Source organism: Podarcis bocagei (assembly GCF_964188305.1).
Source record: "Podarcis bocagei genome assembly, chromosome: 16".
Lineage (NCBI taxonomy): Eukaryota > Metazoa > Chordata > Lepidosauria > Squamata > Lacertidae > Podarcis > Podarcis bocagei.
In genome coordinates, this window is record NC_138142.1 from 34,226,190 (window position 1) to 34,251,327 (window position 25,138).

General features: G+C 47.1%; 1 protein-coding gene across 6 annotated transcripts in view; it reads left to right on the plus strand.

Moving 5' to 3' along the window:
* Positions 1 to 314: 314 nt before the first annotated feature.
* Positions 315 to 25,138, plus strand: part of LOC308575118 (lysosomal acid glucosylceramidase-like) — a 43,970-nt gene continuing 19,146 nt past the window's right edge. The window contains exons 1-2 of one of the 6 annotated variants that reach the window (XM_081173627.1): positions 315 to 563; positions 22,057 to 22,156. In XM_081173627.1, coding sequence (XP_081029753.1) covers positions 22,090 to 22,156 — 67 coding nt within the window. In that variant the 5' untranslated portion in view covers positions 315 to 563; positions 22,057 to 22,089. Of the gene's footprint in view, positions 564 to 6,458; positions 6,974 to 7,048; positions 7,377 to 7,452; positions 7,472 to 8,083; positions 8,176 to 8,908; positions 9,117 to 22,056; positions 22,157 to 25,138 lie in introns of those variants that run through there. The other 5 variants (XM_081173631.1, XM_081173630.1, XM_081173632.1 and 2 more) reach the window with 5 other exon arrangements.

Below are 25,138 nucleotides of genomic sequence, written 5' to 3' on the forward strand. Positions count from 1 at the left end.
TGGGACATGGTACTGGGATAAGAGACTGTCCCGCCAAATAAGGAACGCTTGACAGCTATGGTTGTATCATTTTAATGTTGTTAGCCGCTCTGAGCCCGGCTTCGGCTGGGGAGGGCGGGATATAAATAAAATATCATTATCATTATCATTATTATTATTATCAGATGGTGTCACCCATATTACATGCGATGTGTCTGAGCCACAGGGACCATGGATGACAACAACAAAATTGCAATTAGAAGGTTATGAAACATTCCTGGAATCATCTCCTCGCTCTGTCTCACATTAATTCAGTTCTGGGGATCCTCCTCTTTAACTGTAGATGCCACCTGGCTTGAAGAGCCTGAATTTCCATCTCAGTTCCTACTGGCTCCAATGACATCCCTATAAAGATACAGCCTTCAGAGCCTTTGGTCTTCCGTGAGCAAAGAGGTGTGAGCAGCACCTGCCACCCAAGAGCAGCTGCTTCTCAATTTGAGCTTCTTACATGGCCACAAGGGCCCAGGGACAAGCTTCCTGCTGAATCGTCGCAGGGAAAAATTGCCAGGCGGAACAGCTCTGGGGTGAGTATGGGGTCCACTGGGGTTTCTGGAACTGAAACAAGAACTGATAATACTGTATTTCCCCATATATAAGCCACACTCCTCCCACCCCCCCATTCCGACCACGAAAAGTTAAAAGAGCAGCTTAAATTTGTGACTTTACGAAAAAATGGCATTTACGATGTTGCTGCTGAAACAGACATACGGTAAAACGGAACGGGTGTGAGTGCCTGTGGGATTTTAAGGGAGCGGGTTATATTCGGGGTTGTTTTTTCCCCCCTCCCTGAATTTTAAAGTTGCGGGTTATTTGTGGGTGTGGCTTATATTTGGGCCAATACAGTATTTTTTATTATTAATTTTCAGTTACAGTCCAATAATAGCCTCATTATAACAATACCAATTTATAATACAATTACTAATACCAATAGTTCAAATACCGGATTATATAATTTAGATAAAGTGCCCCCCCCCCGTATGCTAGAACTGATGGTTTGATTATTTTCTTTATTGCTGCGTTCCAAAATCTTATTAATTTCAATTACATTCCTGTCAAAATAATAATGCCTTATACAACAACTGCAATATTCATAACTATTTGTGTTGACACATGAAATGATTTATGAAACTACAAGTGAGGTACTCAAACTATATCCTTGTTCTTCCTGTGTGTGGCAATTATGCTTTCTGTCCTTGTAAAATGTTATGTCTGTTTCCCCCCCGGTTGTTGCTGTTATCCATCATGCCTTGGGTAGAGCTGATATCCCATTGTTGTTCCAGAAATTTCTCCCTCCCTCTGTCCCATACTTCATTGTTTTGAAACTTTAACAACAGCTGCAAAATCACTCTGTCCCAATGAATATCCTGTTTTCGCCATTTTCCCTCTCAGTCTGGGAAGAAGAGTGGTCTGTCAAACTGCAGATGACTCAATAACTGTCAAACTGCAGATGACTCAGTTCCTTGGCAAGATTGCAGACTCCGGTCATCCTTGCGTCCAACTGAATTAAATTCTAAGTCCACTTAGCGTTATTCAGTTCACTCCATAAATAATAAAGGATGGGGAATAGTCGGCTCTAAGTTTCCATCGTAAACTTTTTGCAAAATCGAGTTTCCCTCCCCTTTTCCTTTTTTATTTTACTCACAAAGTTACGTTTAATGTTATACTCCATATCTATAATCCAATTACTTCCCTCCTCGCTTGTACAGTGGTACCTTGGTTCTCGAACTTAATCCATTCCGGGAGTCCATTCAACTCCCGAAACCATTCAAAAACCAAGGTGCGGCTTCTGATTGGCTGCAGGAGCTTCCTGCACTCAAGCGGAAGCCGTGTCGGATGTTCGGCTTCTGAAAAATGTTTGCAATCTGGAACACTTACTTCTGGGTTTGCAGTGTTCGGGAGCTGATTTGTTCAACGACTAAGCCGTTCAAGAACCAAGGTACCACTGTACAAATATAATTTGAACTAACATTCAAAGGAGGGTTGCCGAATCATAAACGTAGAGAAGAAAACTTAATACAAAGAAACCGTAGCCTCCCCTCCCCAGACACTGTCTTTTGCACCTAATGAAGTCTGATCTCAAGTTCACACCTTAAAGTCCTTGCAGTTGGTTCTGTTCCGCATTTTAGGATCTCATCTCTTCTAGCACGCACCCGTACTTTAGTCCAAATTAAGCTCCAATTAACAGTAGAACCCCTGCTTCTTAATGGCGGCGTTGGAGGGTTTTCGGCAGGCAAAGTGCTTTTGCACTCAGCGCCTCCCTGCCCCCCTGCATTCCATGCTAGAGTGAGAGCCAGGTACCGAGACAAACTGCAAGTGAAGCCCATCCCCCTGTCCTGGGGGGGGGGGGAGGAACTTGCAAGGATAACTATCCTCAATCATCCTTGTTTTTTCTTTGCCAACGATCTCCTGCTGTCATGGGAGCTGCCTCCATTAAGGCAGACCGGAACCAGAAGCCATGTCTAGGAGAATTGGCCAGGCTTCCAAACAGAGTACAGGTTGTTTCGATATCCTAGAACACCATGAGATGCAATACACCTGTCAACTGCAAAATGGTCACACTTTGGAGAATGGGTTGGGACAGGGAGAGCAGGAAACTTGGCTTTTGATCCCTATTTGGTCACGAAGCTCTGCTCAGCTCACCCTTCCTCTCAGGGTTGTTGTGAAGCTAAAACGCAGGAAGGGGAAAGAGACTTGCGTAGGCTGCCCTGAGCCTACTCCTGGGATAAAAATACAATAACGTATGAGTGAAATGAATAGTGCAAATGACCTTGCTAGGTCCTGCTGTGGTTAGACAGAAATCCCTAGCAAGCTGTATAGTGAAGGGTGGTTTTTTTTAAAAAAAATATTATTTAATGCTGCAATGTTGTTGTTTCAATGATCTTAAACATATTGTATTTTAGCATTTACCGTATTTTTCGCTCTATAACACGCACCTGACCATAACACGCACATCGTTTTTAGAGGAGGAAAACAAGGGAAAAAATATTCTGAATGAAACAGTGGACGTATCATTTTTGTGCTTCATGCTGTGGCCACAGACATGTGATCTGATGGTGAATTTGGGGTGACCCAATGCAAAAATCCTGAGAATCCCTGTGGATCCATGCTTTGTAACCACGTTTTTGCACCATTGCAGCCCCAGGCAACAGTGGGTGCGTGATTTTTTTTGGGGGGGGACAGGCTGTAGTCATGGACATGCTATGTGCTCTGATGGTGAATTTTGGCTGACCCAATGCAAAGATCCTGAGGATCCATGTGGACCCATACTTTTTAACCACGTTTTTGCACCATTGCAGCCCCAGGCAACAGTGGGTGCGTGATTTTTTTGGGGGGGGGACAGGCTGTAGCCATGGACATGCTATGTGCTCTGATGGTGAATTTTGGCTGACCCAATGCAAAGATCCTGACGATCCATGTGGATCCATGCTCTGTAACCACGTTTTTGCACCATTGCAGCCCCAGGCAACAGTGGGTGCGTGATTTTTTTTTGGGGGGGGGACAGGCTGTAGCCATGGACATGCTATGTGCTCTGGTGGTGAATTTTGGCTGACCCAATGCAAAGATCCTGAGGATCCATGTGGATCCATGCTTTGTAACCACGTTTTTGCACCATTGCAGCCCCAGGCAACAATGGGTGTGTGATTTTGGGGGGGCAGGCTGTAGCCATGGACATGCTGTGTGCTCTGATGGTGAATTTGGGGTGACCCAATGCAAAGATCCTGAGGATCCATGTGGATCCATGCTTTGTAACCACATTTTAAGTGGGGAGGGAAGGAAAAACACAGAAGGCTAAGAATGCAGGAGAGGGCTATAACGTGAGGAAAGGAAGGCAAAAGTTTCCCCCCACCCACCCACACAAGCCAGCCAGCGTGTGCTCTCTCTCTCTCTCTCCCTCTTTAAATGGAAGAAAGCATATTTGAATGCTGTGTGTCTCCAAAAACAAAAAGCAGGAAGTCAAATCAGAATTTTTAGCCGAACCTGTAGTCTCTCTTCCCTTCACAAACATTGTTCCTCCGGAGCAGGGAGAGGATAGAAGGACGGACGCTCTGCTTTCCCTCTCTACTTGCCTGGAGGGGAGGGGCTTCCCCTGCTCTTTGTTCGGACGCTCTGCTTTCCCTCTCTACTTGCCTGGAGGGGAGGGGCTTTCCCTGCTCTTTGTTCGGACGCTCTGCTTTCCCTCTCTACTTGCCTGGAGGGGAGGGGCTTCCCCTGCTCTTTGTTCCGTTTGAGCAAACACAGCAAGGAAACAGAGAGGGCGGGCAGTAAGACCCTGAGGCAGAATGCAGGAAAGCAGCCACTTCCTGTATCACGGAGCTCCCTTCTCCCTGAAGCGCGGATTGATTTTTGCCTTATTTTTCGGCTCCAGGGACCACACATTCGCTCCATAACACGCACAGACATTTCCCCTTCCTTTTTAGGAGAAAAAATCTGCGTGTTATAGAGCGAAAAATACGGTATTTTTAAACATACAGTGGTACCTCGGGTTAAGTACAGTGGTACCTCGGGTTAAGTACTTAATTCGTTCTGGAGGTCTGTTCTTATCCTGAAACTGTTCTTAACCTGAAGAACCACTTTAGCTAATGGGGCCTCCTGCTGCTGCCGTGCCGCCAGAGCACGATTTCTGTTCTCATCCTGAAGCAAAGTTCTTAACCTGAGGTACTATTTCTGGGTTATCGGAGTCTGTAACCTGAAGCATATGTAACCTGAAGCGTATGTAACCCGAGGTACCACTGTATTGCATTTTAGCATTTTATGTTACTCAACTACAGCTGATATACCGTATTTTTTGCTCTATAAGACTCACTTTTTCCCTCCTAAAAAGTAAGGGGAAATGTGTGTGCGTCTTATGGAGTGAATGTAGGCTGTGCAGCTATCACAGAAGCCAGAACAGCAAGAGGGATTGCTGCTTTCGCTGCACAGCTATCCCTCTTGCTGTTCTGGCTTCTGAGATTCAGAATATTTTTTTTTCTTGTTTTCCTCCTCCAAAAACTAGGCGCGTCTTGTGGTCTGGTGCGTCTTATAGAGCGAAAAATACGGTAAGTAGGGAGAGGAGTGAATGGGAGGGAAGATTGTCTTGCATGGAGGTCATATTTACCTGTACCAGATTTGTCCTTGCAGACAGGACCTTGTGATGGATAGAGCAAGGAATGTGAGAGTCAATGTGGCGCTGTTTCTAGAATGTTGGACTGGGACTTGGGTTCAAATCCCCACTTGGTGACTTTGGGCAGTCTCTCAGCTTACAGGGGTTTTTTTGGGGGGGGGGAATAAAACAGGGAGAAAGATAACAATGCATGCCACCTTGAACTCCTTGCAGAAAAGGTGGAATACAGATCTAATAATAATAATACCACCAGTTAAGGTAAAGGTAAAGGGACCCCTGACCATTAGGTCCAGTCGTGGCCGACTCTGGGGTTGCGGCGCTCATCTCGCTTTATTGGCCGAGGGAGCCGGCGTACAGCTTCCGGGTCATGTGGCCAGCATGACTAAGCTGCTTCTGGCAAACCAGAGCAGCGCACAGAAACACCGTTTACCTTCCCGCCGGAGCGGTACCTATTTATCTACTTGCACTTTGACATGCTTTCGAACTGCTAGGTTGGCAGGAGCAGGGACCGAGCAACGGGAGCTCACCCCGTCGCGGGGATTCGAACCGCCAACCTTCTGATCAGCAAGTCCTAGGCTCTGTGGTTTAACCCACAGTACCACCAGTTAGCCTTTCCCAAATGGGCTGCTCTCCATAGATATTAAGTAGTGAGTGGACATAGCAGACAACACAGAGATTTCTCCAAGTAGTTCTTTATAAGTATGCTGGAACTGAACTGAACTGAACAGCTCAGCCGGTTTTCTTTTATAGGCAGCCGGCTGGCAACATTGTAACAACAACACCCCAGGGTTTCCTGCCTAAATTAACTGACGTGGACCCGAGTGAAAACTATATGCACAATACCCCTGGTGGCCAGGGTGAGAACTTCAATACATAACACCCCTCCCCACTGAGATAAGGCATTAGTTACAATCATATTAGTTCCATTACATACAGCAAAATCCTTATTGGTTTCAGTAAGGTGCATAACAGCATCTTAAAAAGCAGAGACATCACCTTGCCAACAAAGGTCCATATATTTAAAGCTATGGTTTTCCCAGCAGTGATGTATGGAAGTGAGAGCTGGACCATAAAGAAGGCTGATCACGGAAGAATGGATGCTTTTGAATTCTGGTGCTGGAGGAGACTCTTGAGAGTCCCATGGACTGCAAGAAGATCAAACCTATCCATTCTGAAGGAAATCAGCCCTGAGTGCTCACTGGAAGGACAGATCCTGAAGCTGAGGCTCCAATACTTTGGCCACCTCATGAGAAGAGAAGACTCCCTGGAAATGACCCTGATGTTGGGAAATACTGAGGGCACAAGGAGAAGGGGAGGACAGAGGACGAGATAGTCGGACAGTGTTCTCGAAGCTACCAGCATGAGTTTGACCAAACTGCGGGAGGCAGTGGAAGACAGGAGTGCCTGGTGTGCTCTGGCCCATGGGGTCACAAAGAGTCGGACATGACTAAACGACTAAACAACAACAAGGCACATAAGCATATTGATTCCAATTTTACAAGTTCGCAGGCATAGCTTTTTCACTGTTAACAATATCGCCCGTAAGACTCACCACCACATATTAATTGACCCTATTCACCATACAGCTTTACATGTGCAGTTTGTCCGGTGAACATTGTAACAACAACAACCCAGGGTTTCCCACCTAAATCAGCTGACGTGGACCTGAGTGAAAACTATATACACAATATCCCTGGTGGCCAGGGTGAGAACTTCAATACATAACAATGGATGATGTTGGATTTCCAACCCCAGCCTGTCTGGTCAGGAATGACGTGAGCTACAGTTCAACCACATGTGTGGAAAACACCAGGTTGAGTGAAGCTGCTGTGAGTAAGTAAATAGTCACCGGCTTTATAAATGGAGGTTCCCCTCCTGGCTGTTTGGAAAGAGAAGGCGAGTCCTCCAGCCCCCTCTGTCCTGGTCTCCAGTGGTTCTCCTGAGAAGCCCTGTAGCAGGTGGCAATGGTTGCTTTTCTGGGTGGAGGCTATTGTGGCTGTTGGCTGAGCAATTGTGGCTAGTAGCCTTAACATCATGAACATAGGAAAGGCCTTGTTGGGTCCTGAGATTTGCCCAGACCTGCAGAAACCAACCCGGTACTGCTAGCCGGTGCTTTTTCCCAAGGAAAATAGGTGCCGGAACTCACCACGAAGTTGTTACCATTAGTTGCCGGGCGACTCGGGGCAGCCCTGAACAGAGGCCGGTTTGGCAACAGCCGCATCCATCGCCCACGGAGGTACAAGCTGTCTCCCTAGCTGGTTTCGGGGCCGGCCCTGGTTCTGGTACCGGTCAAATAAATGCACCCCGCCTCCCTCATTCTCTGAGATTCAGGTAGACGGCTAGGGCATCTCAGAAGGACCCTCGTGGAAACATGTCCACGTGCAACGCTAGAGGCCTGACTGCAAAGCTTAAAGCCTACTGCTGCTGTACGGGAGATGGACTGAAGAAATAATAATTGGCCCCAGTCCATAGCTCAATTGTGGCTAGAAACAGCTAGGACCTAGGTGGAGTCATAGTAAACAAGTGCAGACTCACACACGCTGGCCAGCTTCCATTTTGACTCACGATGTTTGTTTTGGGCTTCTCAGAAGTACGTAAAGGCAAGAAGCAGGCAGAGGACGTGCCAGCCTGCAATGGCACCCACATGAGGGGGCTGGAACTACGCTCCGGCTGAATAAAAGCACTGCTGCTAGTTACTGTATTTTTCTGTGTCTAAGAAGATGCTTTTTGCTAAAAAAAAAAAGAAGCAAAAATTGGGTGTCGTCTTATACACTGGATAGTGAATGCAAGGGGGGGACGTGTGATTAACGGCAGCAGCAAGCAGGAGAATGGCAGCGGCGATTGGGCGGGTGATTGGTGGCTGCGGCAAGACGTGCTGGAGATTGGCTGCGGCTGCAGCAATTGGGCAGGCAATTGGTGGCTGTGGCAAGTGGGCGGGCGGGTATTTTGTGGCAGCGAGCGGGCAGACAATTGGCGGCTGCGGCAAGGTGTGCGATTGGCAGTGGCTGTGGCAAGCGATCGGCAGTGGCGGGCAGGTGGGTGAGCGATTGGTGGAAGTGACCTCCCCCACCCTCCAAAAAAGCTAAGCAACTTAATTTCTTAATTTTGGATTTTTAAAAAAGGGGGTCGTCTTCTACATGGGGGCATCTTAGACATAGAAAAATATAGTATCCACACACCGATCACGGTCTCTGCGCTTCATTTGCTCTAAAAGCTTCCAGAGTACAGTGGTACCTCTGCATGCGAACGGAATCCATTCCGGAGCCCCATTCGCATCCTGAAGCGAACACAACCTGCGTCTGGGCGTGTGCGGTGTCGCGATTCGCCGTTTCTGCGCGTGCGCGTGACATCATTTTGAGCGTATGCGCATGTGCGAGCGACGAAACCCAGAAGTAACGCGAAGCTACTTCAACCCGAGGTATGACTGTATATGTTATCCATCTGTTGGCTTGGCCCGAGCAGAGCAGGTTGTGGCAGGACAACACTGTCTAATAAAACTGAAATATTTAGAGTGCCTATTAAAGTTCTGTCATGGAAATTTAAAGTTATGTCATGGAGTTTAATGGCTTCCTTTTGTGTCCTGTTTCTGGGCCGGGCCTGAGTTTTAAAGCTCTGACACACCTCTGACACATTTTGTTTTTGCCCTGGTGCTTCCCCCACAAAACTCATTCTTTACTGCTGAATTGGAGCAAACGACAACGCAAGGAAACTCCAAGTTGCTGTTTGTCTTGATTCAGCATTAAAGAACAAGTTTTCCAGGAGAAAGCAGCAGAGAGAGAGAGAGAAGAGGAAGAAAAGAGGTTGGACAGGGACCTAGAATCATAGAGTTGTGAAGGACCCTGAGGACAATCTAGTCTAACCCCAGGAATATGCAGCTGTCGCTTACGGGGATCAAACCTGCAACCTTGGCGTAATCAGCACCACACTTTAACCACCCAAGCCATCTAGCCTGTTTTCAGAAAGTGCAGGGCAATAGGTAAGTTTGGCTGAACCCTTAAACAATAGCCTGTCGCTGCTTCATCCCAACTGTTAAAGAATCCCAGACTGAAAGGAATAGGACTGAACTTTTAAGACCTGGACGAACCAACAGGAAAGGTGCTATTATTCCCCCGGCAGCTGAGCCCAAATCTTCACAGCATGGGGAGTGTATAAAGGGGAGGGAGGAAATGTTTGTCTGGGGCCATAGGCGTAGCTGGGGGGGGGCAGGGAGGGGCAGCTGAAGAAATGGATTGATTATACCTTTCTTTTATTAGAAACCACATCCAAATTCACTGCAAGTGGGTCACACCCAGCAGCTCAGCTTGAAAAGTGTTTAAGGAAGGCAAAGACAGATCAGGCTTTTGTGGGTTCAGTTTTCTCTGAAGTTGGCATACTTACAGGACAGGGAATACATAAATCTTATGGGGAAGGCAAGTTGGAAGTGCATTTTAAGCCTTTAACCAGACATCTTCTGGTAGCAGCAATACTAATAGTGGCCGGTTCACTAGTCAGACTGCATATTCTGATTCTTCAGATCCCAAGTTTCTTTCCTTTTTAAATATATGCTTAGTTGTAGAGGGTTTGAGGCTTGTGGGGTGTATTGCCGGGCTGCCAGACATTTACCAGGCTGCCATGAAGGGGAAAATGGGATCTTCTTAGAGAAAGAACATCCATGCTCAGTGGCAGCCTACCTCTGAGTGCTTGGTGCTGAGGGACACAAGCGAGTGAAGGGCTGTTGGCTCCTGTGCTCTATTTATGGGGCTTTCCCAAAAGCATATACCTCCCCTGGGGGGCACTGAAATTATCGGGGGGGGTGTAGCCTTGGGTGCAATTAGAGGGGCATTAAATAAAAATAAGGGGGTGGCAAAAGCATAGAGAAAAAAGGGAAGAATAATTTGAGAAAGCGTTTGTACGTGTTTGATGTGTTGCGTAATGGCGCCCAATGTAACATGGAGTTAAAGTCGTAGTGGTTAGGACTTCCGGGTTAGCGCAATCGGCAAATGGCGGATTCCCTCCGAGCTCCGGAGGGAATCGGCTTCGTGGAAGACGGGTCCTGCCGCCGCGGCGACGCGGGGACCCTCAGAAACCACAGGCGTGGAAGACTGTGGACCTGGTAACTCGGCGGGCACCATTTGCACCCTCCCCGACCAGCGAAGAAGCCTTTTTAAAGGCTTCAGAGCGGGTGACGGAGAGTGGCGTGGTGCTGTGAGTGTATCGCTTCTTCTACGGAGTGAAGCCGCGAGCCATGGCCGGAGAGCGCTGACTTCTTCCTTGAATATTTGGGCTGCAAAAGTAACAACCCGTGAGTAGTACGGAAATTGGACTAAATTTTTTTCTTTTAAATTCGGCACGACCGGGGGATGCGTTAAAAGGAAGTCCGCCCCCCGTTTTGTAGACAATTTAAAGCAAGAATTGGATAACTAAGGTCGAGAGACCTCTTCTCTCTGTGAGATAAAAGTTAATAATTCCACGATTTGGCACTATAAGTATTTTGCTGGAGGATAAGAACTGATTTTAAGGAGCTGAGGCGCAACCCCCCGGGACCCGGGAGTGATCCGTAAGAGAGCCTGCTGAGGAGGTATAAAGAGTTTGACAGCTGTCAAACGAGCTGTCAAAGTTACAAGAATTTGCCTTTTGTTATTTCTGCTGGTTATTTTTGATACATCTAACTTGAAGCCGTTGAAAATAAAGAAAAATAAGAACAAAGTAACTAGACTGTTGGAGAAAGAATACTAAGTAACCAGAATCCCTCTAGAGGGGGTTCTGAGACATTACAATGGCTGCAGATGGAAAATTACAGGCTGAGTTGGAAAGAATGTTCTTTCTCATGGGAAAATTACAAGACCAGAGTGCAGCTATGGCTACAGATGTTTTGACTTTGAAATTGAAAGTAAATAATCTTGTTGATGGCCCCAAGGACTTGACTCAAGAAAATTCTGCAGTTGAACAAAAAGAGATATGTGTAGACTCAGAGGAGTGGGAAGGAGGAGCTGAAAAGTCGCAGGTGAAAAAGGACAACCAGTGGCCTGTAAAAATGGATTACAAAGAAAATAAGACCTGGATGATGAAAATTTGGTTTGAACTTGAGAATGAAGTTTGTAGGAATCTCCCCACGGGGAGATCGGAAGACCTATGGATTATAAATTTGTTCAAGGTGAAAACTGGAGCTTTTGGGACATTTGGGACATTTGGACTTAAAAGGAACAAGAAACATGATTTGGGCTCCATTTTTGAATACGGAGGTCTGGTTGGAAGAAATATAGACCCCATTGGGACAGAGCTTCTCCGAGATTCGATGTCTACTATAAAAGACTACCAACAAAACCGGCAGAGAGGGACTGAAAGAGATTTAAGGGCCTCGGACGTGAGGGATCTGGGCTGAGAGTGGACAGATTGATGGATACTTTTTGAGGATCGAGACCGGGAAAGGGGGGGGCGAGAGTTTGGGAATCCAAAGGGTGTATATGTTGTTCTTTGTTATTTTGTTTTGTAAATAATATAAAAATTGGGAAATTTGTGGAAGGGAAATGGGGTCATCCTTAGAAAAGTATGTATTTTGGTTTAAACTGAGGTTTATAAGTTAAATTTGGTTAACTAAGAAGAATTAAGTAAAATATTAATAAGGTAAAGGTGGGAGATAAGAACTTGCTGAGTAAACTATTGGAGTTGGGATGCAGGAGGGGAGGGGAGGGGAAGTCAGGGAAAGTGGTTAAGAAATTAGGGATTTGAAATTACATGTGTTTGTCTTTGTGTTTGTATGTTTGTGCTGTGTATTGTCTGTGTATGTGTAAATTTTGAAAATTCAATAAAAATTTTATTAAAAATAATAATAAAGTCGTAGTGGTTATTTTCCACATAGACACTCAAAATGCAAGTTAACTGTGTGTGTGTGTGTGTGTGTGTGTGTGTGTGTACACACACACACACACACACACACACACAGACTGGTACCTCGGGTTAAGAACTTAATTCATTCCGGAGGTCCGTTCTTAACCTGAAATTGATCTTAACCTGAAGCACCACTTTAGCTAATGGAGCCTCCCGCTGCTGCTACGCCGCCACCACACAATTTCTGTTCTCATCCTGAGGTAAAGTTCTTAACCCAAGGTATTATTTCTGGGTGAGCGGAGTCTATAACCTGAAGCGTCTGTAACCTGAAGTGTCTGTAACCCGAGGTACCACTGTGTGTGTGTGTGTACACCGATTGTAAACAGCTAATTGCGGTGATTGAAGAATGCTGCTGACAAAAATACAATGCAAATTTGTCACTGCATCTTTCTGTTTGTTTGCTTAAAGAAAGTCTGGGGGGGCGGACAGAGGCTGGGTAATTTTTTTTCTTAAAAGGGGGCTGTAGGCCAAATAAGTTTGGGACCCTCTGCACTCGATGGAGACCCCTTTGGGTCTTCTATGCCACCCACCTGCTCTCTGGCACTTGGGGTAAATGGGAGCACCACACGGCCCACGCAAAGCCCCCATTTCTGTGCAAACAAAGTGATTAATTAAGCCAGTGATGGCCAAACTCGCCCCTCCAGCTCTTTTGGGACTACAGTTCCCATCATCCCTGACCCCTGGTCCTGTTAGCTAGGGATGATGGGAGTTGTAGTCCCAAAACAGCTGGAGGGCCAAGTTTGGCCATCACTGAATTAAGCGATCTGGCCTGTTGCAAAATATCGCAATGTGGAGAGGTAATTAGTTAATGCCTGTTGCAGCTGCTGAGTCAAAAGGCTGAGAACCCATCGTTTTGTCCCCGTTTGCCCTCTCCTTCCTGAGTTCAGCAGGTGAGACAGTGCCTCTGAACTGGTTGCAAGCAAGAAGGGTTGGTGGAGCAAGAGCCAAATTAGTCCTAATGGACTGCCGAGCTCATGTTCTGGATTCCAGCCGGCCATGCCCTTTCCCAAGCTACTCCGTTCCATTTCCACACCCACACCAAACGCTCCATGTGGGAGGCAGCCTGCCTTTTGAACCTAGGAAAGGAGGAACAGGAATTGCCGAGACAAGCCTGAGGATAGCGTGACCCAGGCTCATTTCAAAGTTTGATTCAGACTCCCTGGCCCCAAAAGCAAGGAGTGGCTGTCCTCAAACTCCCCCTAAGGGAGAGGCTGTAGGAGTGCAAATATTCAGAGTGTGGGGTCAGGTGGGATTACTATGAGGAATTATAAAATCAAGCCGTTGTGTCCACGATGAATGCATTGTGTTGACTGGGTTTGATACATTGACAATAATTTCTGGTCAAATCCCACAACCCTCTGCATCTCTGGCCATTTCCTCTACTGCCCATCTCTCTCTTCATAAGTCACGTACACAGCCCAGTTGCTTCGCCAGGCAGGCTCCTGGGTCATCAAAGATAGTGGGCAAGTTTCTTTGATGTGGGCAAGTTTTCTTCTGATATGTTAATCCCAGGATGTTAATCTTAGGGCGGGAAACAGATCTCACACGAAGGTGATAATGATCGCTGTCCTCCTGGCAACCCTTCTTATCATGCATATTGTTTGTTTATCACCTCCATGGTTGCCAAATGCTCTCCTTTGCAGTTCTGTTCTTTGCCCCCCCCCCCCGCTTAATTAGTTTCGGTAGTTTAACTTTGTTCCCACGTGGGGTTTGTGGAAATGCTCAGAAGAAATCTGATTGGTTCTTACGAACACCCTGTAAAAAGTTCTTTTGTGAATAAAACGACCTGGGCCGAGGGGGAGAGAGAGAGAGAGAGAGAGAGATTATGATACGCACCCTTCCCAGAGTCTTGCTGGTTCAAGCCTCTGTGTGTATTCTTATTACCGGTAATCAGAGTTCAATCTTTCCTTTACTTTGAGAACGCCTCACAGGCAGGCAATGGCTAGAACAGGGGAAGACGGAGAGATGAGGAGATGCACAACTTCTGGGTGTGTTAGTGTGTTGTTGTGGTGGTGGTTGTGATGTAGCCATTCCATGCAGCATCAGGAACAGATCATGGAGATGAAAATGAGCGAAGGCTGCTGGACGCTCAGGGTCTGTTCGTTTCTGTTTTGCCACTGAGCAGCTGAGTCACAAGGCTCTGTTTACATTCCACATATTCCATACTGTTGGAAGTCTCATGGGAGACGGATGTGATGTACTGGTTTCCTGTTCCTTTGTTCCTTTGTTGTTCAGTTGCTCTCTGCTTTCATAGAGAGAGGATGTATTTTTCTTTGCTGTCTGCGTAGCGAGAAATAAAACTCTTTAGCCTTGTAGCCATAAATTTCATCACTTCCCTGTGCTGGAAACTCTGCTGAACGGGAATGTGCCTGAGGCCTCATCAAAGGCTCAGGTCGTTAATTCCGAAGGACTCGGCTGGAGGAAAATGAGCTTTACCAGCTTGGCCGAGCGGAGATCCCGACATTTTTGGTTTCGGGCCCAGAAGAACGGCAGAAGAACGGAATGTGGTTATCTTCTCTGTGTGTCATCTCCAACTCTGCAATGCTACTGTTATAAAAGTCATGTTCCACCCTCCCTCTCTGCAAGTCCAGAGGGGTTCCAGACACGCTCCTGGGGTCTGTCACGGGTGGCGCTGTGGTCTAAACCAATGACCTTTCAAATCTCCAGTCTTTGGTCACACCTGGGATAAGAAGTTGTGGGCAACCCTTGATGGCTCTCTATTGTAATGCTAGCAGCTCTGCCCTTCCCTCAGCCAGCCAGCCAGGTTTGCGTAAGGCAGCCCAGGAATCCCCTTGCAGCTTACGTTCTGCCTTCGTATCACAAAGAACCCCAAACCCGAACATTTATTAATTTCTATGGTGGGGGATCCCCCTCCCTATTTCTATGGCACTATTAACTCTCCCCTCCTGTGGCTTCCAGCAAGGCCTGCCATATTTTGAAGAGCAAAAAAAAGAGGACACATTTGCCGGCTTCTAATTTTAACTATGGATCGTTATAATGGCTCTAACCGTGAAAGAAAACGACGTGTCCTGGGAAAAGAGGACATATGGCAACCCTATTTCCTCCATGAATTTGTCCAGACGTCTTTTAAAAGCCACCCAGGTTGGTAGGCATCAAAGCCAGACACTCCAAGTGTCCCTATTTCCCAGGGATTTACAGAAGCCGTCCCAGTTTCTGATTTGATCCCAGAATGCCCCCGCTTTTCCCTAGGACGTCCTTATTTTCACTGGAGAAATGTTGGAGGGTATGGAGTTATGTGACCCCGCCGAGCCAAGGAGATAAGTAACTTTACAACTTTTAGAAGACATCTGAAGGCAGCCCTTAGGGAATGTTTAATGTTTTATTATGTTTTTATATACCGTATTTTTCGCCCTATAGGACACACTTTTCCCCCTCCAAAAATGAAGGGGAAATCTGGGTGCATCCTATGGGGCAAATGCAGGCTTTTGCTGAAGCTTGGAGAGCGAGAGGGGTCGGTGCGCACCGACCCCTCTCGCTCTCCAGGCTTCAGGAAGACATCTGCAGCCTAGGCAGCCCTGTGGGAGTTCCCCGCAAGGCTCCCCACGCTGCGGATAGCAGCCTGCTGCCCAGCGCGAGGGGCGCCCTGAAGCATAGCGACCCCCGCGCCGGGCAGACATGGGCCAGCCCCACAAGCTCGGGGGACAGCAGGGAGGCGCAGCGCCGCCATCCCGCTGTTCCTCGACCTGGTTTGGTTTCCCTGACCTGCTTTTGGGGGGGAAATAAAGGGGGGGGAATTCCTTTATTCCCCCCCCCCAAAAAAAACTAGGTGCGTCCTATGGGACGGAGCGTCCTATGGGACGAAAAATACGGTATGTTGAATGCCGCCCAGACTGGGTGGGGTGAATAATAATAATAATAATCGTGGCGCTGTGGGTTAAACCACAGAGCCTAGGACTTGCCAATCAGAAGGTCGGCGGTTCGAATCCCCGCGACGGGGTGAGCTTCCGTGGCTCAGTCCCTGCTCCTGCCAACCTAGCAGTTCGAAAGCACATCAAAGTGCAAGTAGATAAATGTGTACCGCTGCAGCAGGAAGGTAAAGGGCGCTTCCATGCGCTGCTCTGGTTTGCCAGAAGAGGCTTAGTCATGCTGGCCACATGACCCGGAAGCTGTACGCCGGCTCCCTCGGCCAATAAAGCGAGATGAGCGCCGCAACCCCAGAGTCGGTCATGACTTTACCTAATGGTCAGGGGTCCCTTTACCTTTACCTTAAAGGAGTCAGTAGGGATGCGCGTGGCACTGTGGTCTAAACCACTGAGCCTCTTGGACTTGCCAATCAGAAGGTCAGCGGTTCGATTCCCCGTGATGGCGTGAGCTCCTGTTGCTCGGTCCCAGCTCCTGCCAACCTAGCAGTTGGAAAGGATGCCAGTGCAATTTGATAAATAGGTACCGCTCCGGCAGGAAGGTAAACAGCGTTTCCATGCGCTACTCTGGTTTCGCCAGAAACGGCTTAGTCATGCTGGCTACATGACCCAGAAAAACTGTCTGCGGGCAAACGTCGGCTCCCTTGGCCAGTAAAGCGAGACAAGCACCTCAACCCCAGAGTCGTTTGCGACTGGACTTAACCGTCAGGGGTCCTTTACCTTTACCTTTAAAGGAGGCAGTGGAAGACAGGACTGCCTGGCATGCTCTGGTCCATGGGGTCATGAAGAGTCGGACACGACTAAATGACTAAACAACAACAACAACAACAAACTACACCTCCCAGGCTTCTTTGGGGGAAGCATCACACATGAGCAGTTCCAAAGGCAGCAATTATGGTTAATGCGCAACAGCGCCTTTTAAAATTACACCACACCCTTCCATGGCCAGCTTGTGCGTTCCCTCTTCATTTCTAATCTTATGAATAATGTGCAAATTAGTAACAGCACAGAAACAAGCCTTGGGCACCAAACAGAACTAGTTTAGGAAGTCTAACCTGGTTGAAGCCAAGAGGAATCAAGTGAATCAGCAGCTTATCTCTCAAGCTCGGAGACAGAAGGATCCCACAACAGGAAACAGTGGAACTCTTCTATTCCCAGGGAACAGCTTGTAGGTCACCAAGCATCTCTCTAGATGGTTGTGGGGCTTCCAGAAAACCATAATTGCAGCTGTCTCACTCTTCAACGCATGGCACAGGGTTGAAAGATTTCCACACACATGCACTCATGAGGGCTAGTAACTTTTAGTGTATGTGTTCTTAGATCGAAACTTATCTCTTTGGGACAGCAGATTCCTCAAGAAGAGGCGCCTTTAGCAGAAGCAAAAGTATATGAAGGTCTAGAAAAGCTTGTTCTCATCACGTACGGGCAGCTTCCCTGCTCGTTTTTGTCTCAGATATGTGGCTTTGTCCTGTGGCCAATGTCAACATGATGATCACAAGATGCTTATGATAGCCCCTCAGGCAGATGGGTTTAAGGGGTGCGGGGCAGAGGACGAGACAAAAATGTGGAGGTAGAATAATCTACCAAGAGGTAGTAGCCATGAGGTATAGCTCAGTGGACCTTTCATGTTCAAAGGCTGTGTACCTCTGAAGAGACAGACCGAAGGCCTATTGCAGATATTAATATTGTGTGGTTTGAAGCGACTGGGTGGTGCATAAGAACGGGCTCCTTTTGGAAGTAATTATTGTCCAGATCTATAAAAGTTTTATTCAAACTTTACTTGCAGAACCCTTCAAAAAACAGTAAATACAGCAAATGCAAAATACAGTATACATCCCAAATATCAAAAGGTCTTGTGCGATGTCCAGCACAGGCTCAGCGTCTTAGAAATAAAAGATCGCTCCAGAAATCAAAACAGTGTCTCTCTCTCTCCCATTCCAATCTGCTTTAGGCTGCCTAAGGCTATGTCCGTCTTGGAGAGCCATTATTATCACATCCTTTTGTTCTCTGTGGCTTTCAGAGAATGACAAACAGCCACCACCCTTTCAAGATGAGGATTTGCAACTCCTTGCCTTAGTCACATGGTCAAAGGTTACATTCAGTTTAGAATGTGTATCTGAAGAAGTGTGCATGCACACGAAAGCTCATACCAAGAACTAACTTAGTTGGTCTTTAAGGTGCTACTGGAAGGAATTTTTTTATTCAGTTTAGAGTAACAGAAAACCATCAACAGGTAATCATTTAGGAGCTTAGAGTCCCTTAGAAAACTAGTGTAGGGGGGGGGGAAACCCATGTTAGCAATACAGTGGTACCTCGGGTTAAGTACTTAATTCGTTCCGGAGGTCCGTACTTAACCTGAAACTGTTCTTAACCTGAAGCACCACTTTAGTTAATGGGTCCTCCTGTTGCTGCCGCACCGCCGGAGCACGATTTCTGTTCTCATCCTGAAGCAAAGTTCTTAACCTGAAGCACTATTTCTGGGTTAGCGGAGTCTGTAACCTGAAGCGTATGTAACCTGAAGCATATGTAACCCGAGGTACCACTGTACACATTCCAGTGTACACAATTTCAGAATTGTTAAGTATAATTGGTTTAATTTACACTGAAATTGAATGTCTGTGTAGTGGAATGAAGGTTTAACATTGAGAATGGCTAAATACGTGTTGGACCATGATGGCCCATTGGCACAATCCAATAGGCTCTGAAATGCTGATATATTTCCATGAGGATTTTTTTAAATATAAAAGTTGCAAATGGCTGCAGAATGTGTGTTGCTGGCATCTGTCTGTATCGAAAAATCATGGAATGTGCCTTCGGGGGTGAAGTAATACTGCTGGAGAATCGCAGCGCCTGCTGTGGCTGCAGAGACTGGTAACTCATAACTGCTGCCTCCTATGCTGTTTTTGCTGCGTTAGCAGGCACCAAAATAACCTCTCCAGGGAACAGTCCTGGCCAGTGTGTGTGGAGGTCCTGGGCGGCCCAGACGGCAAGATCCCCCTCTTGACCTTGCTGACGTGGTCCAAAGGAAAACAGAGCAATAAGTTTGGTACCAGCTTGTCTGCAGGAGTCGCCAGAAGGAGGCGTACAAGGCGCCATCCAACCGTCTTAGGGACTCCACTCCAGATTTCCCCTTCGCATTTTCTTATCCCAAAAATGCAAAATGTGGGTGTCAGGGAACTGCCATCGGAGCCAAGAGTGGAGGTAAGGCTCTCCGACCATGCAGGAGAAGGGACCAGTAGAGGGAGAGAGAACACTCCCTTTGGGGAAGGTAATCAGCGTGACACCGGGGAGGAAGGGAATCAGGGAAGGACTTCGGAGAGAGGGCTCCAAGACTCTTCCACAGAGACCAGCGGGGAGAGTCCAGGACCTCCGCTGGCTACGCCTACTCTGCGCAGGAAACTTCCGCGCAGGGAGGCTAGGCGGAGACTGGGCGTCAAGGAATTTTTATGTTGGAAGAAGTTCAGGAAACGCCCACTGACGGATTCTGCCAGTGACTGACACAGCCATGGAGAAAGGGCTGTCCAGCCAGGGAAAGGTTTAGCCAGGCCACGTTGCCTAGAGCTTCAGCATCCTTTACGCACGAGAAACCTCAATTCCCATTACAGTGGGGAACTGGGAAAATGAGAAACGGAGTTAATGCAAAGGTCTAGCCAAGTCTGGTGCAAAAGGCAGGGCAGGCTGAGATGGCACTGGAAGGAAGCTAGTTTGGGCCTCTAAAATTCCAGGGAGTTGAACGATCATGGTGTTGTAAACAAAAATTGCCCTTTTCCCTTATGGGGTATCCAAGAGCCCATAGAGAGTCCTTACATAGGTTCCCTACTGGTAGGAGAAAATAACAGAGGCCAACCAGAGAATATTGAGAAGCAAAGCAGCTAGTAAGCTTGATCTTTACTGATCTGTTGCAACAGGGTGCTCCCCTCACACGCAGGAAAGGAGGAGGACCCAGAAAAATGGTGTGCAAGGGCTTATAAAGACTTTTGAAATTCCCACCCTGTAGATCAAGACCACCCCCAGAAACATCATACCTACATCACAGAAGGGGTGTAACCTAAGACCACCCCTCAGATACATCACACCTACATCACAGAAAAGGCGGTCTAAGCAGAAATTTAAATGTTGTTTATCTCTTGTCCTTGTTTATCACCTGTCTGGCAGGTTACTTGATTGGATTGCCTGGGGAGCCTGGCCAGTCTTTTGTAATGATAAATACTTAGTTCCTGGGCCAGGTCACAGGCTCACACCCTATTCAAACACAGACAGGATTTGTGAAGGAAAAGACAATGGGGAGGCTTTTCCATTTTGACCTTGCAGAGAAAAGATTTGGTCAGTTTAGGAATCAAAATGGTTCCAGGTTGGCTTTCCTGTGCTGATCTATGTATGTGCTTGGTTGGTACACTTATGAACATTACCATATACCGGTATCTAAGACCATAAAATTCCTATTACAATGGGAAGAAGAAGGGGACTGCCTAAAGTGCTTGAAATCCACTCCATCATTTCTGCCTGCCAGAAGTGTTATACTTCAAACCTCGGTTGTTGAACGTAATCCATTCCAGAAGCCAGTTTGGCTTCTGAAATGTTTGACAACCGAGGCACAGCTTCCGATTGGTTGCAAGAGCTTCCTGCACTCAAGCGGAAGTCGCGCCAGACGTTCGACTTCTGAAAAACGTTCGAAAACCAGAGCATTTACTTCCGGGTTTTTGGCGTTTGGGAGCCGAAATGTTCCAAAACGGAGCCGTCCAGGAACTGACGTTTGGTTGTACTTAATAAATTGTACAAAGTACAAGTACAATAGGTTCATCCCAGGTCGATGTTTGAGCTGCATCTTTGGCCCGGAGGATGGCAGCATGTCATGTTGTCGATGGCTCCTGGCTAACCGCCCAGGAAATCAAAAACACACACACACACACAGAGAAAGAGAGAGAGAGAGAGAGAGAGAGAGAGAGGGCACACTTTTCAGTTCTTTTATTTCAATATCTAAAGGGCTGTCACGTGAAAGATGAAGCAGGCTTGTTTTCTCCTGCTCAGAAGGGTAGCAATCAAACCAATGACTTCAGGTTACAAGAAAGGAGATTTCGACTCAATATCAGGAAGAACTTTCTGACAGGAAGAGCTGTTCAACAGTGGAACGGTCTTCCTTAGGAGGTGGTGGATTCTCCTCCCTTGGAGGTTCTTAAGCAGAGGTTAGATGGCCATCTGTCATGGATGCTTTAGCTGAGATTCCTGCATTCAAGGGGTTGGACTAGATGACCCTCGGCGTCCCTTCCAACTCTATGGTTCTGTTGACCTCTCACCATGCCTCACAGATAGAGGATAGAGAATCAGGTGTCTGAATGTGCATCTCGAAACTAGCCTACAGTATACAGTGGTACCTCTGGCTAAGAACTTAATTCGTTCTGGAGGTCCCTTCTTAACCTGAAACTGTTCTTAACCTGAAGCACCACTTTAGCTAATGGGGCCCCCCACTGCTGCTGCGCGATTTCTGTTCTCATCCTGAGGTAAAGTTCTTAACCTGAGGTACTATTTCTGGGTTAGTGGAGTCTGTAACCTGAAGTGTCTGTAACCTGAAGCATCTGTAACCCGAGGTACCACTGTACAGTGGTACCTCTGGATGCGAACGGGATCCGTTCCGGAGCCCCGTTCGCATCCAGAGCAGAACGCAACCTGCGTCTGAGCGTCTGCGCAGGTCATGTTTCGCCGCTTCTGCGCATGCGTGTGATGCCATTTTGAGCATCTGCGCATGCGCAAGTGGCGAAACCCAGAGGTAACACGTTCCATTACTTCCGGGTCGCCACAGAGCGCAACCCGAAAACGCTCAACCCTGAAGCATCTTTTTTTTCAATTTCATTGTTCATTGTTCATGCATGGGACAATGACAATAAAGATATCGTATATCGTATATATCTTCAACCTGAGGTATGACTGTACTAAGGTAAGACTGGCATTATTTGCCCCACCAACTTTTCCTTTGGCACCGCACACCACTGGCACACGGCCCCTGGAAGGTTTTGCAGAAGGCAACGTGGCACATAGGTTGGGAAACGCTCCCTATCTTGCGCTGGGTCTTGTCACATTGCAAGGCAGTTGTTGGGTTACGTCAAAGTGTGTGTAGCGTGTGTGTGTGTGTGTGATTTCCTGATAAGCAGGTCTCAACTCTTCTGCACATAGGTGTGACTTCTCTCAAGATTTGACGAAAGCATCATGAGGACTGTGGGGGCCAGCCTTTTCCTCCTCTTCTTCCTCCTTCAGGTGGTCGCAGATGCCACAGGTGAGTGGAAAGGGCCACTGTACTGTGAGGGAGGGGAGACATAAGGATTTAAGAGCGCTGCTGGGCTGGGTCATCTAAGGGCAGCTCTAGAGAGAACAGCCCTCTGTTTCAGGGAGAGAGGAAACTGGTGCTCTCCAGTTGCTGCTGAAGCTCATGGGAGTCGGAGTCCAAGGACACTGCTGAACTACAACTCCCATCATCCCTGCCCATTGGCCATTCCGACCGGGGCTGATGGGAGCTGGAGTATCAGGCGGCAGAGGAACCAACCCCCAAGGCAGGTCGCCAGGAACGGATAAGACAAGGAAAAGTCCTTTGTTGTTGTTGTTTAGTCATTTAGTGGTGTCCGCCTCTTCGTCACCCCCTGGACCAGAGCACGCCAGGCACTCCTGTCTTCCACTGCCTCCCGCAGTTTGGTCAAATTCATGCTGGTAGCTTCCAGAACACTGTCCAACCATCTCATCCTCTCCTCCCCTTCTCCTTGTGCCCTCCATCTTTCCCAACATCAGGGTCTTTTCCAGGGAGTCTTCTCTTCTCGTGAGGTGGCCAAAGTATTGGAGCCTCAGCTTCAGGATCTGTCCTTCCAGTGAGCACTCAGGGCTGATTTCCTTAAGAATGGATCAGTTTGATCTTCTTGCAGTCCATGGGACTCTCCAGAGTCTCCTCCAGCACCAGAATTCAAAAGCCTCAATTATTCGGCGATCAGCCTTCTTTATGGTCCAGCTCTCACTTACCATCTGCTTTTATCCAATATTTACAGCGAGAGAGAATGTTTCGAAGATTATACGTTAAAGTATTGTTCTAAGAAAGATATGCTAATATGCTTAGGATAAGAATGTAAAGTATATGTACGAGCTGGAAAAGGAAAGAGATAAAAGAAGTACAAACAACAATATATTTGGAGAATGCAAGGATAAATGTGGAGATAGAGATTTAAAGAAGTCGAATTGTGGTGGAGAGAAGCCGCGGGTGGGGGGGGGGAATGCTATGCAACAAGTATATTTGTTTTCAATGTTTTTGAACTGTGTTTCTTTGTTCTTTTTAAATTTCACCCCCCCCCCTGTTGATGTTCTGTTTTTGCTGTATTATTAAAATAAAATAAAATAAAATATTTACAGAGAGAGGGTTGGAAATGCAGCCTCTTGGAATAATGGCGCTGCCCGGAGTAAATCTCCCCTCCCCTTCTCTCCCACATCCTAATTCGTCATCCTTTCTACGGATGGCGCTGAGGCCCCTTTGCTTCTGAGCCCTTTGCTCTCCTACTTTTAAGGCTCGCCGGGTTCTGGGAGATGGTGGGTCTGGAATGCTTTCTAGTGATAACGTGTCAGCCAGCTGCTCTGGTTCTGCCTGCTCATCCTCCTCCTCCTCTCCCATTATTTCCCAACTTTCCCCCTCATCGTCCTCTGAGCTGTGAGCTTCACTCAAACCCCTGTTGTAATTTTGAGCTGCCTTCTTCTTCTCTGGAAGAGTCAGGCTGGGGAAGCAGTCACCCCCATTCCATGCCCTTGCACCCTGGCCTGACTAGCAGTCTTCCCATGAAGGCATAAGGTTGGGCCCTGTGAGAAGAGGGTTCTGGATTAGATGGGGCCCCTTGGCTTGATCCAGTTTGAACAGTGCCAACAAAGAGCCCCAAAGAGCCCCAAGTTACAGGGAACCAGGCAGAGGGCCTTCTCAGTAGTGGCACCCGCCCTGTGGAACGCCCTCCCACCAGATGGCAAAGAGAAAAAGAACTACCAAACTTTTAGAAGACATCTGAAGGCAGCCCTGTTTAGGGAAGCTTTTAATGTTTAATCGGTTATTGTATTTTAATGTTTTGTTGGAAACCGCCCAGAGTGGCTGGGGAAGCCCAGCCAGATGGGCGGGGTATAAATTATTATTATTATTATTATTATTATTATTATTATTATTATTATTATTATTAAATGTACATAGAGTTCCAGCACTGAGGGCCTTCTGGTGGTTCCCTCATTGCGAGAAGTGAGGTTACAGGGAACCAGACAGAGGGCCTTCTCGGTAGTGGCGCCCGCCCTGTGGAACGCCCTCCCTTCAGATGTGAAGGAAATAAGCAGATATCTTCTCTTTAAAAGACATCTGAAGGCAGCCCTGTTTAGGGAAGTTTTTAATATTTAATGCTGTATTGTTTTTAACACTCGATTGGGAGCCGCCCAGAGTGGCTGGGGAAACTCAGCCAGATGGGCGGAGTATAAATAATAAATTTTATTATTATTATTATTAATAATAATAATAATCTGCTCATCTCTAGGGCAGAGGGAGAGAGCTCAGTTGGCAGAGCATGGGGCTCTTAATCTCAAAGTCGTGGGTTCGAGCCCACCTTGGGCAAGAGATTCCAACAGGGGGTTGGAATAGCTGACCCTCATGGTCCCTTTCAACTTTTCTATTATTATATTATCATTATTATTAACAATAGCATCCTGCCTTTCCGCCTGTATTAACGTCAATTCAGGAAATAACAGACCCTCCAAGTGTCTTGATTTCCCAGGGACAGTCCTGGAATTACAGAAGTCCCAGTTTCTGATTTGATCCCAGACTGTTACGCTTGTCATTTTTGAAGGATGTCCCTATTTTCATCGGAGAAATGTTGGAGGGGGTGCAAGCTAAGGGACACTGGTGCTGTCCTCAAGGTTGAGGCCTTGTAGTGTTAATGTTTCCAGTGTGTACAACCAGAATTTCTCCTTTTTTTTGTTTTTATACTAATGTTGAGGGATCTGTGGGCGTCCCTACAGCAGTTATAGCAATTAACTGCAATAGCAATTAACTAATTTATGATTAACTGCACCCTTCCCAAACCCAGATGTGGTGAGCTGAACTTAAGATTGGAAAAAAGAGAAACCGCAATTATTATTTTGTAATTTGTTGAAATAATACCTCGCCTTTCCTCCCCAAGGGAGCCCAGGGCACAATTTAAAAGCACAAACACAACAGAAGCATCTTAAAACAGTTAAAACATTCCAAAAGCAATTTATG